The sequence below is a fragment of the Primulina tabacum genome, chromosome 15 (genome assembly GCF_025594145.1).
Source record: "Primulina tabacum isolate GXHZ01 chromosome 15, ASM2559414v2, whole genome shotgun sequence".
In the NCBI taxonomy this organism is placed as follows: Eukaryota; Viridiplantae; Streptophyta; class Magnoliopsida; order Lamiales; family Gesneriaceae; genus Primulina; species Primulina tabacum.
Genome location: NC_134564.1, coordinates 36,813,800 through 36,829,303, shown reverse-complemented (window position 1 = coordinate 36,829,303; position 15,504 = coordinate 36,813,800). Strand labels below are relative to the sequence as shown.

At 34.6% G+C, this 15,504-nt stretch overlaps 3 protein-coding genes and 1 pseudogene across 6 annotated transcripts; all 4 read left to right on the top strand.

Moving 5' to 3' along the window:
- Nucleotides 1–1,622: 1,622 nt before the first annotated feature.
- On the top strand, nucleotides 1,623–5,849 carry LOC142527560 (chaperone protein dnaJ 50). Its single transcript, XM_075632399.1, has 10 exons — nucleotides 1,623–1,851; nucleotides 1,961–2,023; nucleotides 2,122–2,188; nucleotides 2,629–2,688; nucleotides 3,389–3,439; nucleotides 3,575–3,651; nucleotides 4,414–4,530; nucleotides 4,733–4,850; nucleotides 5,024–5,150; nucleotides 5,432–5,849. Exons 1-10 carry the CDS (start codon nucleotides 1,724–1,726, stop codon nucleotides 5,533–5,535), a joined length of 912 nt encoding a protein of 303 aa, XP_075488514.1. The 5' UTR covers nucleotides 1,623–1,723; the 3' UTR covers nucleotides 5,536–5,849.
- Nucleotides 5,850–7,832: 1,983 nt separating this feature from the next.
- On the top strand, nucleotides 7,833–11,238 carry LOC142526469 (putative dolichyl-diphosphooligosaccharide--protein glycosyltransferase subunit 3B). 4 transcript variants are annotated; one of them, XM_075630898.1, is made up of 2 exons: nucleotides 7,833–8,973; nucleotides 10,756–11,238. In XM_075630898.1, the coding sequence occupies exon 1, from the start codon at nucleotides 7,910–7,912 to the stop codon at nucleotides 8,927–8,929; it is 1,020 nt and encodes a 339-aa protein (XP_075487013.1). In that variant the 5' UTR covers nucleotides 7,833–7,909; the 3' UTR covers nucleotides 8,930–8,973; nucleotides 10,756–11,238. The 4 variants fall into 4 exon arrangements, with proteins under 4 accessions (XP_075487013.1, XP_075487011.1, XP_075487010.1 ...); XM_075630896.1 differs by having other exon boundaries at nucleotides 10,703–11,238; XM_075630895.1 differs by lacking the exon at nucleotides 10,756–11,238 and adding an exon at nucleotides 9,291–9,723.
- On the top strand, nucleotides 10,795–11,238 carry LOC142526470 (nuclear transport factor 2A-like; annotated as a pseudogene).
- A 1,328-nt stretch (nucleotides 11,239–12,566) lies between these two features.
- Nucleotides 12,567–15,307, top strand: LOC142527751 (uncharacterized). The gene is made up of 5 exons (XM_075632666.1): nucleotides 12,567–13,103; nucleotides 13,511–13,678; nucleotides 13,784–13,881; nucleotides 13,985–14,069; nucleotides 14,814–15,307. Exons 2-5 carry the CDS (start codon nucleotides 13,618–13,620, stop codon nucleotides 15,011–15,013), a joined length of 444 nt encoding a protein of 147 aa, XP_075488781.1. The 5' UTR covers nucleotides 12,567–13,103; nucleotides 13,511–13,617; the 3' UTR covers nucleotides 15,014–15,307.
- Nucleotides 15,308–15,504: the final 197 nt, after the last annotated feature.

Below are 15,504 nucleotides of genomic sequence, written 5' to 3'. Positions count from 1 at the left end.
TGAGGATCAAAACATAATTATAAAAAATAGCGAGTGCTACACTGTAATTTTGATATATAGATTAAAAAATAAATTGAAAAACAAAAGAATAAAAAAATGAGGATCAAAATATAATTATAAGAAATAGCGAGGGACTACATTGTAATTTTGATATATAAATTAAAAAATAAATCGAAAAATAAAAGAATAGAATTGAACCTATTGACCTAAACCCCAAAAAACAATGATTTTATCCGCTGAACTGCATATAACTTACATTAAAACTTTAACTATTTTATTAATATAAATAATTATTAAAACAGACCATGACACCAAAGTTAGTTACTCTAAGGGTCTCAAACTTAATAAAATAGTATAGATATAAAACTACAATTGTAGATATTTGAATATTGACATATGACAATATGGGCTAATCTGAACCCAAAACTTCTCAAAAGGACCCGAAGTCGATCATGAGAAAATGTTTTCACTTGTCGTGGATGAGTATGACTAAACAGTGATATACACAGAAAAATCAATGAAAGATTTGAAGTATCAAATTAAACTAGATTATAGCTACATCCAAGATTATATTGTCAATAAAATGACAAAAGTCATTAAGAGGACTAAGCTAATCCAGATACATGTGTTCCATTCACATTAGTAGATATTCCTGGAGAGTTTACTAAAACTACCAAGTAATTAAAATATAAATGTAATATGAAATACTTGAAAAAAATGAAATTTTCTTTTGAAATTTGAACTTGATATTTTCATAAGGAATATATGTTACTTGGTCATAGCACTCAAAAATGAAAATACTTTTATATGGATATATTACCTTCATTCATAGTTGTTTGATAATGCTCAAAAGATAAGATATTTGGTCATGAAGTATTATATATAAGCATAAGTTGAAGATAATGTGATCAATCTTTTCACAATAGCATTATCGATATTAAATTTTGAGAAAGTAACAACAAAATTGGGCAAATACTTGAAGATTTCGAGCGATGCTTGCAATAGAAGAGGTAGTGAAGACTATACATTTTATGAGTTGTTTATGAATTTTCCCGAATAATTTTTCATAACAAAGTTTTAATGAGGTAGTTAGCAAAATGTAAAAAATATCATACTCTTTTTCCTTCACCGAGTTTTTGTAAAGTTTCAACGAGGCACATCCATAATCAAGAGAACATACAAGATGAAGTATCTATTGTTGCATTTTTTTCCATCGCTCAAGCTTTTCCCAGTTTTATCGTCGATGTTTTAACGAATCATCACCTAACTTTCCATGAAATTTTCAAACAACCATCTTGCCAAATGAAAAATTCAACGAATAGTTGCGGTATAAATAATCATTTAAAGGAGACTCTTATAATATGATTATAAATATATATGATTATGTAGATAAATTTTCTATTAATATTAATATATCGATCTTTCTGTCAACAGATTTGTATTATACAATTATATTAGTAATAAAAATTCTAGTTGTAAATAAAACAGTTTGAAGGAATTTTCAAAACTCACATTTCAATCATTTTTTAATTAAATTTATATCAGAGCATTTATTGCCTTATTGGCAAATAATTTTAAATTTTTTAAGATGAAAATAGTAAAAAATAAATGATAGCGGCCAAATGACTCCAGAAGGTCAAACTTGTAGTTTCAGTTACCTCCCACGCTGAAAAAAATAAAAATTCTCGGGATCCCCAATTACCAATCGTCCCCTGCACTGCAGATGGCGCCACCCGCAGCGGCGGCGGCTATCCACTGCTGTGTGCTGATAATGATAATAACGGCGTCCCTTATCATTCAGCCCTCCACCGCTATCTACTGTGACGAGGATGACTGCTACGATCTCTTAGGGTAGGTGAACCTTGCTATGCCGACCCTCCCGACGGTTCTCTTCTGTCTTTTAACTCCATTTGTATCCTTCCTCACTATTTTTTTCTTCATATTTGTTTGAATTTTCAAGTGTCACTCAAAATGCCAATTCTTCGGAGATCAAGAAAGCTTACTACAAGCTGTCTCTTAAGTAGTAAGTCAATTTTTTGGTTCTTATGTGATACCCAGTTTATTGCTAGTTTATGCTTTGATTTTTACGAAATTTTATTTGTTTTCGTGATATTACTGCAGTCATCCGGATAAAAATTCCGATCCTGATTCGAGGAAGCTGTTCGTGAAAATTGCTAATGCTTATGAGGTAATATTCGCAGCTTTTTTCCTTCTGTTCTCCAATTGATTCGATTTATCTAAATTATAAGAATATGGTGTGATTTCTTTCTTCCAGGTGCTCTAGATGTCTGTTATGTGTTAAGCGTCTATTTTTGAATAAAATGTTATTCAAGATTCTGTATAAGTATTGATCATAAAGAGCAGTTAAGTTAATTGGTAAAGTTTCAAACTTTTGATGGTAATTTAATTTGTTTAGTCGAAATGTGACTAACGGTGATCAGACTTCACGAAATGATTGTCATGTAAATGAAGTCATAGAGCAATTTAAGTATTGGAGTTCTCATGTAGTCTCCTTTTCGACACTAGATTGAGTGTTTTTGTATGTTGGGTAATTATTTTTTTGGGTAAAGACAGGTTCCTGTTGTGTCGCAGTTCCATTTTATAATGTGTAACCCCTTCCATTTTTAGATTCTGAAAGATGAAACCACCAGGGAGCAGTATGATTATGCAATCGCACATCCAGAAGAGGTTGGTTTAATACATGTTTGCTTTGACATTGTAAAGTATATATTCCTAATAACCGATCCGACGATTTAGAATGACATCTCACTCCCTGTTATTAAGTAATGGGTATTATTTCTTCTGTATTAGTTTATCGTAGATTTACCTTTGGTTTTTAACTTGTAAGTTGAGTAGTTATCCCTCCCCCAAATACAAAAATGTATACAGAGTCAAGCATGTCCTTGCAGCTTCAAATATCCTCAGGCATCGTTGAATTGGTTTTGACCCGTTTCATTCTGTCACTATCAATTCATGTATTTAAATGAATAATTCACTTTAAGTTCAATGTCTCTGATCATTGGACAGCTAACCACATTGAAAATCTGGTGTTTTAGGCCACTTTCTCTTTTCCTAATATGTTGCCTCATGTTTATTTGTGCTGTCATTATCATGTCATGTTTTGTTGTCCATCCATTGCTTTAACTTTTGAAATTCCAATAATTCTAAACGGCCAATTGTTTAGTGGCAGATACTTTGAGAGAGATTATTTACATTCCACGTATATATTATTACCATATGATTTTTACTCATGCAAATGCTAATCGGGCTGCAGGATAATTTGATGTTTATTCAGCATTTTTTCATCCAAAAAGAATGGTTAAAGTTTTATGTATCTTATTTTCAGTTCCTTGCTTTGATATTAATCAAGTACTCTCGCATCTATTAGGTATTTTACAATACAGCTCGATACTACCATGCTTACTATGGTCATAAGACAGTAAGTTCCTTTTCCATATTATAGTAAGTTTTCTAACTGCAATTTACACAATTAGTTGCGAAGTGTTAAATCACTTCGTTGTGTAAAAGACACATCATCCCATCCTAGTTGAGCGTGTTAATTTTTGTTTGCTAGGATACACGTGCTGTCCTTGTGGGCCTTCTTTTGGTGCTCTCGGGATTTCAGTATCTAAACCAGTGGACAAGGATATAAGCAGGTAACTGGAAATTTACACAACATCACACGGCTCATCATTTGATTACCAAAATCCTACTAGAAAGAATGAATGACTGCTATCAATTTGAGACCATCTTTTTCCAACGTTGACTGTCAAAATCCTTTTATTTTTTCACATCCAACACAGAAACAACACGCACCAACTGTAAGTTGCAAAGCTGTTTTTCAAATCTGTCTTCTCTTCTCCCTGTACAAGCTGCATGTTGGAGACTTATATATGTAGCTTCTTGTTCTTTTGAGTTAGGATTTATTAATTGAATATCCTTAAAAAATATGAGCATCTATTTATTCGCCGAGAATAGGGTGGAACATGGAATTATTTTCGGTTATTAGTGATAATGAGTTTTCAAGTGTCGGTTTCAGTTCAGTTTTATGGGATTTTTTTCCTTTGGAACTATGGAGGTGGTACTCATGTGCACTTGCTTATTTTTTGAATTGATTAATAGCCAGAGCCAGATTTAAGTATGATTTTGACATTGGTTTTGCAAGATTTCACTAATTGAACTACAACAATATAATTGTAGTGTAAAATAGAAGTTTTTATGATTTTTTTTGTTCTAAATGAAAGTTGGGAGACAGGAAATTTGGCTACTGTTCTATCCCTTATCTTGTGCTTAATAATTTTATATTTGTCATTTTGCCTTGGTAAATTTAAAGAAGAGCAATCCACTATTCATGAAACCTTGGTTCTTTCCTCTTCGTTTTCTTAGTGGCCAGTTGTCTCTTATTCTCTCATTTCAGGCTGTTGATATGGTCAAGAGAACCCCAGCTTACAAAAATAAGCTAAAGGCTTTGGAACTTGAACGCATGGGTGGGGTGACTAAGAAGAAGAAAAATAACAATAAGATTGACAAGTATGACTCATCATAAATGGCTGTCCAGTATTAATATTCTCACATGCATTTAGCGGATTGCCATCCTACTACTTTTTCTTGCATTGGATTAAAAAAATGCTTGCATTTCTCGTCTTTTGAGGCTGATCTGAATAGGTGCCAAGCTGATTTTGCAGCCAGTATTGGAAATAATAATGGATTGGAGTTGCATTTTTTTTGGCAGGAACATGGAGGAAGAGCTTAGCAAGGAACTAGAACTGCAGATAAAGGGAGCTGAAAAACCCACTGTTTGGGGACTTCTAGGCATTCGTTTCATTTTACTTCCTTACACTCTGGGGAAGGTCAGTATAGGTGCATTTTCTGAGTAGTTGGCAAACCATCTCAAAGCCATCACTTAATTAGTCGATCTAAATTTCTGTAAAAACTGCCCTTCAGTATATTAATTTACAGAGAAGCTGCTATTGGAATTTGTAACCTATGATAGCAAATAACTACCAGTTACCTTCACCTACAGTTACTATTATGGAATGGAAGTTGGTTCTGGAGGTACAAGGTGAAACGAGCAGCATACTCTTTGGAAGATGCTTCATACTTAACGAGAAGGTCCCTAAGGGTGCCTTTTGACTCATGGAAATATATGGGTATATGATGATTTTTCATCAATCGTCTTTTGAAACTTGATAATGGTTTGAAATTTTTGAATCATTTCTTGGTCTAATCATACAAAAATATTACTTCCAATAGGAATGGTTTATATTTTTTGGTGTCTGATCTTCCTGAAATGAAAGAATGGGGAAAAATAGCAGTTAGAGTCTTACAATCCTGTGTGTGCGCTACTTTATAGTTGTTTTAGAGTAAATTTTTCATAGATTTCAATGCCAAAGCGAACTTTTCATCTGATCCTGGCTTTTGGACATGTCAGATGAATCAACCAGAGAAAATCTTGTCCATAGACGACTGTGGGAAAAAACCAACTTCCAAAGCTACCTAGCAGAGATGCGAAAAGAATCAAAGCGCAGAAGATAGAAGAATTGTCTATAGAATCGAGTATCAGAAAAGCCGCTTGCTTGCATCTTTATGGTATTATTCTTGCTCGTTGGTGTGGAGATTTTTTATAAAATTTTTGAAAAATCATACTTCTATACCAGAAAAGAGAGGCCCTAATACTTTTTCATTGTCTGCATGTCAACTGAACACCAAATAATTATAGAACAGTAGTAGGAAATTCTCCCAAATTTCAGTTTTGCAATTGAGCGATACAAGTTGTTTTACGGTGGACATGGTTACCAGCAATACTATATAACAACAATATTGATGACAAATTGGTCTCAATTTTTTTCCCTTTTTGACCCATTGGGGTATTTGTTTTTGTTTTTGTTTTCTCTCTTTTTCCTTGTTAGGTTTGTTTTCTTTGTGAACCATTGTGGTTGCTGTATTGATCTAGAAATACCTGTATTGATCTAGAAATACATCAAGCAATAACGGTAGCACTCAATTCAATAGGACAAAAACACATATGGTGTGCTATAGTATAGATTCCCCTGCCATAGCAGACCTGTCCATCTCCCTCGTCCATTGCGTCCCCCGTCCTAGTATTTTCACCTTCTCAGAAAAGGTATTTTGGTGTTTGCTCATGTGGAAAACGCAAGAAAATTTTGTTTGCGTGTCTAGATAAAAAAAAGAGACGAGTCCAAAGTACATGCAAATGGGTAGTTCATAGGGTGTGTATACAATCGATTCTGCTCATTCAATGCACTACACATTGCTTTGCTTGTAGCACTTGGTATCGATTACTTGCTTCCCACACATTTGCACATATCCCTGGATATAAAAAACCATATAGTCACAACATACCAATGCGTTTTTAAAATGTACAAATAGAAAGAGTACATTTACTGTATGCGTATGTGTGACAATTTTTGCCATCCTGATGTACTTGCTGCTTACAGATAATGCACTTCGTTTGTCCATATGGTGTCCATCTGCCAACCCAACAAATCCCACGATGACAAACGACATTATTTTTCCATCGTCTATTTTATAATAAAAGAGAAGTTTTATTACAGCACATGCCTTCCAATTTCTGACAATTGCCTACATCGACGGTCGTTATTTTTCCATGATTAACGATCTCTCAACTATCGTTTCTTCATATGTCATAATAAGCATCTGCTCCAGAACATTAAGGACTTGATAACATACTAAGTCTTTCCTTGCCTTCAAAATTTTATAGTGTCCTAATAGAGAAACATAAAAAGCCTACCGTAAAGTTCATAAAGGAACCTTATCAGAAGTTCAACGCATGAAACAAACAAATGCCTTTGTTCTAGCTATCCACGAAATGCCTTTTTTTTTTAAAAAAAATTCAAAGCATGGTATAAACGAAATGTAAACAAAACACAAGATTGAACAGGAGGCAGAGGAGCTCTGGAATTTGATTTTGGATCAAGGGTGTTTGATTGATTCGAACACTTGTGGCTCTTTTGAGAAACACTATTGCTGTAACAGACGACTTGATTCGGCAATTTTGTTGCATGATAAGTTGGAAGGATTGAAGGGCATGTTAGAAATAGCGACGTACAATATATTTTTTGCACCGCTACTGAAAGAGAATAGAATTGAAAAAGCAGCCAATGTGTTCGGTTACATGAAAACGTGTGTAAAATGTTGAGCAGTGGAAGTTTTTCGCTTATGATAAGAGGTCTATGTCATGAAAATGAACTGAGGAAAGCCATGAAATTACACGATGAAATGCTTGTGTTAGGGTATAGACAGGTTTTAGGTAAATGTTGGGTAAGGATTCATGTTCATTTATGCACTTTGCTTAAGGCTACATATCAGCACATTTATGTATAGTAGCTTTTTTTTTTGGAAAAAAATAATAATATAGCTTTTGATGTCTGCAGTATGTGAACATATATAGTTCATAGACAACTTATGAGGATTGTTGGGGTAATGTTTTTTGGGAGGCTCGTTTTAGAAAATATAGTGGAGAGTGAACTGAATCTGAATGTTGGGTTCTGTGATTTGATATGATAATAGATTTTTTTTAGAATTAGAAGAGATGTAAGTTTGAATGCCAGAAGATAATAGCGTCCTCGTGTCTTGGTGGAGTGTATAATATTTTTTGGAGAAAGAGAACAAACGTATCGTTTGGTTTTAATGTATTTATATTTCGGACTTCAAAAACTCATAATTTTTTTAAATATTTCTGCTCAGAGACTCAAAATTGCACAAAAATGAAGTGTCACAACGTGATTGGACAAGACATGCGTGGAGAAATTCGAGTCAGCATCCAATTTATTCAAAGATCCAAACATGACCTTCAACCAAAAGTCTTCGTTTCTATTGCTCCCCAACTACGTGAATCGGAGAAAAAAGTACACTAGTTTCGCCACCAATGGCAATCTCTTTAACCCCTTGCTCCGCCGCCTTCTTCCTTCTCCTCCGCCTTCTCACATGCCATGCCCTCTCCCCATCAGACTCCGTTATTTCTGATCTGTCTTCGCTCCAGTCGCAGTCCTCAACTGGCGTCATCCACCTAACCGACCCACTCCTCCGCCGCATCCTCGCCTTACCCATCCCTCGCCCCTTCCACTTTCTCATCTTCTTCGACGCAAAACATCTCCACTCCAAGCCTGAGCTCTCTCTTCCAACTCTTAAAAACGAATTCTCCCTTGTCTCCTCCACTTTCCAATCCAATAACCCTAACCAGAAATCCCTTTTTTTCTTCGAAATCGAGTTCTCAGAATCTCAGGCTTCGTTCGGTCAATTCGGGATCAACTCTCTTCCTCACATCCGTCTAGTCCCTCCGTCGGCCACTGACTTAAAAGCAGATACGATCCAAATGGACGCCTCCGATTTTTCCAGATTGGCTGAATCCATGGCTGAGTTCATTGAATCCAGGACTAAGCTCTCAGTTGGTCCCATTAATCGGCCGCCTGTAGTTTCCAAAAAACAAATCTTGTTCGCAGTCGCTGTTGTATTGGTTTGGATTCCTTTTTTCTTGAAAAAATTGATTGCCGGGAATACTTTCTTGCATGATAAGAATATATGGATGGCTGGAGCCATTTTTGTGTACTTTTTCAGCGTTTCAGGAGCGATGTTTAACATAATAAGGAAGATGCCAATGTTCATGATGGACAGGCAGGATCCGGGGAAATTAGTTTTCTTCTACCAGGGCTCAGGGATGCAGCTAGGGACCGAGGGCTTTGCTGTCGGATTCTTATATACAATCGTGGGTCTCTTGCTGGCTTTCGTGACTCACGCCATGGTTAGGCTGAGGAATAGAACTGTGCAGAGAGTGTTGATGATTTTGGTGTTGTTTATATCTTTCTGGGCGGTGAAGAAGGTGGTTTTCTTGGACAATTGGAAGACGGGGTATGGTATTCACGGTTATTGGCCTTCTAGCTGGCGGTGAGTGCAATAAAAAGGTCTGGGAATACTGGGTGTTTCTGCCTTTAGGTAAGAGTTTTGCATTATTATGAATTCGTGGGACTATAAAGATGTAGCTCATTAAAGAGCTTTTTACTTAAGCGGATAAATTCTCTGATCATTTAGACAATTGATATATCTCTTTTTCTTGAGACATGCTTAACAGAAATTCCAACATATTTGATAAAGAGGTGATAAAGAGGTGTTTTGTTTTAGTGCATATCCCACACTTCATATTTAGTTATGCCGAATGCTTTTTAATTGTCTAGTTGCAATTTCTAAATGCCTTCGTGTTTCTGTGGTTCTGCCATAATTTTTTGTTTGTCAATGTGTTCATTTATCAGCAGGTAAGAAATGTCCTTTGAACTTGTGTTCGGTAAGAAATCTGTTTTTACTTGCTGTAATATGATGTCAAATGTGGAAAGCAAAATTAGCAAGAAATGGACTGCTGTGGTGATCGGTGAATGACATTGTTATTAATTTGGCAAATGGATTAGGAATTCTATGGGAAGTTATAAGTTTCTATGATTTTCGATAGTGAGAGACACGATGATGAGATGTTTGCTATTAACTTCATGAAATGAAGTTGAATTCTGTTTGGGCTAAAAAATGAGAAAGGAAAAGCTACAGAAGGAAAATAGGAACAATATAAATGGTATGTAAGGTTTTGTTCTTAATAATAATACGGTTTTATTCATTTATGGATATTGTTATTTTAAGATGAATTTGCATGGGATCCAATACTGAAGTAGTATAGCTGGGCTATGCTTCTATTGTTGTTGTCTAACACCACCACTCTCAGATTCTACACTCACACTCACTCACTCATATACACTGTATACGTAATTGATTTCAATTTCCTTGATTGACTTCTTAGTTCAATTCAATAGAGTATCATGAAATCAATGATTTGACTATTTTTGATAAAAAGACCTGGATTCTGTCAAATATTGTTCACCCCGATACCGTAGGTCCTCAAAGAATGTTCTGACCATTTTCTGACTGAACGAACGTAAGTTTTCAAATGTTTCAAAGCACGATCTTCCCAAGTAACATGAAAAGTAATTTTCTACTGTTTTTGCTTAGGGTCAGTCATGTTTACACAGCTTAAGGCAGTATTTTTAGTTCTATCAGTATTGTTAGCCATACTAATTTGTATGACTAATTCTACATTGTTCTGATTTCGGAGTCCTTGTGGTTTATAAGACACATCTCAAAGTTCTATGCATGATTGGTTTTGGAGTTTCTATAAGGCCCTTATGTCATTCAGGTTGTGGTAAATTATCTGTTCCCTATGTATTGCATATTTGTAATTGTTATCTATGGCAACCTTTTATGCCAATTTGTTTATAGTCTATTTGTGCGGCGGTGTGCTACATTGAGGTGTAGCCTGTAGGTACATCTTTGTTTGCAACAGTAGTGATTGATTTGTCTTTCAATTAGCTTTCTTTGGTTTCACTGTCAACATTGCCTCATACCTTGAGTAGTCTACTTGAATTACATAACTTGCCTTTGAGGGGCTGTTTTCTGCTTCCCTTCCTATTCCTTTTCTAGGCTTTCAACGAAATGGATGTATTAGTTGGCATGGACTGGTATGGATAGATGATTTCTTAAAATAACAAAGTGGAAATCTATAAAGTGTGCCTTACGTCCATCACCAAGGCATACATGGTGTCGCTGAGATTTCACCTTGCTTTATAACGTCGGTCAATATGTATTAATTCCCATTCACATTTCACTAGTTTGCGAAACCATGCAGCAGTGTAAGATACCCTGTCCCATTAGCTTACTGATATTATTTCTGAAAGCAAGATCACCGATCAATTACGTTCTGATAATACTATTGGAGATATGGAAGAAGAGGTTGAGATGGTGGGAAGAGCGTTTGCTGATCACTACCTGTTCTATCTTAACCAAAGTGAGCTTGTTTCACTGTATCAGTCAACTTCCATGCTCGCTTTTGAGGGGGAGAAGATACGAGGGGTTTTTGATATATCTGCTTAAGCTTGATCAGCTGACGTTTGGTCAATGTCGGCACGTGATTAGCACCGTTGATTCACAGCCATCTGCATTTTGTGGCGGCATTTTAGTTTTTGTTAGCGGCAGCCTCCAACTGCTTGGAGAGGAGCATTCTTTAAGGTTTAGACTTTAGACCCTCTCCAAGAGTTGCTCAACATGTGGTGCATCACCGTATCTGCGTCACATATATTTTTTTTCTTTAATTTTTTAAATGGTTTGGTTTAATTTTATTATTTTATAGTTTAACTAAATAATAAATTTTATAATTTTCTTTTATTTTTTTAATTTTAAATAAATATTATATTAATTTACTTGTAAAACTTTAAATATTAATTATAAAAATTTTAACACTTTGAGTCGAAATTAATTATCAACTAAATTAAATTTCTAATGTTTTAGTTGTGTATTTATGGGAACAATTAGTAATTCAAATATTTAATTTTGTGTTTGTGTTATATTATTAGTTTACTATAAAATGTGTGTTTTTTCCTTACAATGATTTATGTTTTTATTTAAAGTATATTTCTATTAAAAATAATTTTTTTATCTATATATAAAATAAAATAATTAATTTAAATTTTAATATATAAATTATAAGATATAATTATAATCGTATTAGTAAACTATAAATAATTATTAAGAAATATAAATATTAATATTGAAATTAAAAAAAAATTTGAAAATATTCTCTTGCAGAGCAAATGACTTGAAGATGAATTTAGCCAAGTAACTCTACTAGTACGAGTCGGTAACCAAATATGTCTATAGTTTTCGTTTTGCTATCCTAAATTCAACTTTTCATATTTCCCAAAAAGTATGACAATACGATATAAAGTTTAAAATAACCATATGATACTGAAATAATGTAATACTTAAACATACCCAAGAAAGACAATGCCATGGATTCGCAGATGTTAGCCAAAAAACGTTATGATTTCATATGATGTGTTGTTGTCTCCATAAATAAATAAAATTTGATTGTGTCTACGTCCTTGACAAAATTATTTGCTGGCCTAGCTTTTGTATATTCCTGTTTTCAAATTTAATTAGCATTTGCATACTATTATCGCAGAACAAATTATGATATAATGAATAAATATTACATGGAACACAAGTGTAAAAAATAGCACCCGTTCCATAATGTACTCATCAATTACAAAGTATATGTTTCTGTTAAATCTAACATCACTCACCAAAACGTGGTTGCAACTTACAACAAATTTGGAATAATGGAAAGAAATCGCATCCATTCTAAATAATATAAAATTAAGATTGATGCTGCCTTACATACCTCATGATTATAAAGTAAAATCTCCACTTGCATTGTTCTAAACAAAATTGCCAACTTTTGCATCGATACAACTCATGCACAACGATTCTGGCACAGAGAAAAAATCGTATTTGCTCAATGCAGAATACATTTTACATGATATATATCATTAGATGAACAAATATATATATACTAATTTTATGTAAAACATATATCTAATCTTCTGCGTGTCTGTATATATATGTGTGTGTGTGTGTGTGTGTAGTAAGAAAATAACTGATTATTTCTAATGACAGCACGAGCAGAAAAGGACCTCAATTGCTTAGCATTATCTTCACAAAATATTTGTCTTATCCTGTGGAGAATGTTATAGGCGCATAAATTTTCAGAGTTACTCAATTTTTGTGAATATATTTTAATCTACTCATGTCCTCCAATTCTGCTAAACCTTCGTCGTCTTGGAGATTTTCTTGGCTGTCCATCCTTTTTTTCCCCCAATTATTCAATCTTCTTCCGTTTCTTCTCCCTCGTCCTAAACAAATTCCCGAAGCCACCCCGCGCCGTTGAATTGAAAATGGCCATACCACTTTAATTACCAAAAACCATCCGAAGCTGCTTCTTGTTTTTTTGTTTTTTTTTTTTCAATTTCGTGCCCACATTTTCTTTTTGATGTTCATGGTTGGATTCTTTATTCTTCATCGCGTTACTGAAGAACCCTTAATCCGATTTGGTCTGTATTTTTGCTTATTGTAACACGTGGAAGCCAACGGCGTTTGAAGATATGTGGGGGTTTGAGGCGGGGGGACTGGAGATGAAGCTTCTCTTGTGAATCTCCATTCTCTCTGTGTAATATAGGTTCTTCACTGAAAAGGTACGTATATACTTTTAGTTTTCCATTTCTTGTTTCCTCACTTTGTACCCTTAGAAAAGGTATTGCTGCCTTCTACTGCAAATGCATATGTGAAAAGGATATAAATTTGTATAATTTCATGCACGTTTCTCGCTTTTTGCTAATGCGGATGCCAAGAAGTTTATAATTTGTTTAGTTTCATGCGCATTTGTTATCTTTACTTTTGTTTATTGTATAATTACATGGCCAATGGTTGTTCAGATACTTTTCTTGTGAGATGGACTTTCAATTTTAGAAAGTTATGTCACAGATGCACCTTGTTTGATGCCGAAATTCTTTTCTTTTTGCCATTTTAGATTTAGAATTTATGACAGATTTGTTAAATGAGTGATATTAATCCTATGATAATGCCTTTGCTCTTGTGATAGGCAAAGCAACACCTTTTTTACGATTTGCTGGTGCTTTCTTCCACATTGTACTTCATATATCCTAGAAAGGGTAGCTGGAGTTGGATTAGACCCGTACAGTTTCCGCAATGGGAACGAAAATGAAAGGGATCTATAAAGGATTCAAATATACACTGTCTCAAATCTTTGGTAATTGCCCTTTTCTAATATTTCTGCAGATTTTCTGTATGTACGATTTCCTTCATGTTTTGTGTTGATTTTTGGGGTTAAATTCAAAATTCTTGATTCTTGTAGTTGTAAAGGAGCGTGAAATAGAGATTGGGAATCCTACGGATGTCAAGCATGTGGCACACATTGGTTGGGATGGCCCTTCCGGAAGTGCCCCCAGTTGGGTATGTTTATTTTGTACAAGTTTTAAATTTATTTTGGTTACCTAATTTCTTTCAATGCTCTTTAACCACATACTGAATTCGTTCTTGTTTTGTGTTAATGTAGATGAATGAATTTAAGACAACAGCTGATTTCACAGCAACGTCTGTTGGTAATTCTGGTTCCGCCCTTTCTCCTTGGTCGTCCCATGGTTGGTTCTGCATCTCAATCCAATTTTATTTTTTCCTCCGAATTTTAGATTCAGTTCTTATTTTCTTGTGGGCACCATAGCTGATCATAAATGCATAAGCCTATAGTACCTCCAACTGAATGTTTAGAACGACCTATAGACAGTGGCTGATAAAGGAATTCAAGAAATGATGTTTCGTCTAATGATCGTAATATCATATGCTATGTATCTTTCAGAAAATATAACGTGTGTTGTATTTTTCTAATGAATTATAAGAGAGCTTATGTCAATTAGATTCCTGGACACGTGTCAGGGAAAATTTTGGCTCATATGTCTCAACATTTGAGTTAATGGATTGCATGCATTCAACCAAAGGGACTTCAATAAATTTGGTTGATGTGTACTCGTAGACTTGCAGCTGCACCGTGAACTGGTTTCCTAAAACACTGAGAATCTGTAATGAAGCCCAAAGGTCATGTAGATTTAAACATATTATCGAATCAATGCATTGTTACTTTGGCAACCATCGGCTATAACCCAACTATGTATTTAACTTTCCTTATTGTCTCAAGAATTATTTGGCAACTTTACAATGGATAGATTAGTCATTGGATCGAAATATATTTCTACTTTATGAATGAATAAAACTGTGCACGGGCATATTTTTATCTTATCATGTTCTCATCTTGTTGCTTTAATAGATGTTTTGAGGTGATGAAGGATCTTAGTAGCTTCTTATTCATAATGTCTCCTTTTCATGAATAGATTATGGAGAATCAATGCAGCAACAATCAGGATCCGACATGAATGTTTCTAGTGTAAAGAAAAAGCAGAAAAGGAAGAAATCTAAGTCAAGTTCCTCCCCTAAGTCTAATTCTTCTTTGTCATCAAGGTCTTCCCGAGTAGCAAAATCGAAATCCAAATTTGTCGAAGGCTCACAACAGGTTAACATTGAAGTGGCGTAGTAGAAGTATGAATTCAAATGATCCTTAAAGTTCTCGAAAAAACGTATTTTTATGCTTGGAACATCCTATGCAGCTGCTGCAAGGGATCAGAGGGTGTGGAGGTAAAATGCAAATGAGTTGTATCTAATGTTCATATGTGAGTGAGTGATTTGAGAGGCTGAATATTTCTTTCTTCCTTTCGTTTTCTTTTCATTCGGTGTAAAATTTGAAGGTAGCTGGTGTGAGTACTGTATTTGAACGATGCGAGGAATACTAGAAGTAATTGTTTGTTTTGCCCTTTTATTTATGTTCTTTTACTTTTGATTCCTCGTCCTCAAAAATCACGTTCTTTGAATATAAGATTCTATGAAAATTCAAGCAATCGAAACATAATAGAGAATTATGCGATCTTTGAACTTTTCATGGGCACGACAGTAATTTTTTCTCCAACAGAAAGACAGGCATTGTAGTTGGTACTTAACTACCCCGCCAAATATTTCGTTTAAGTAGTG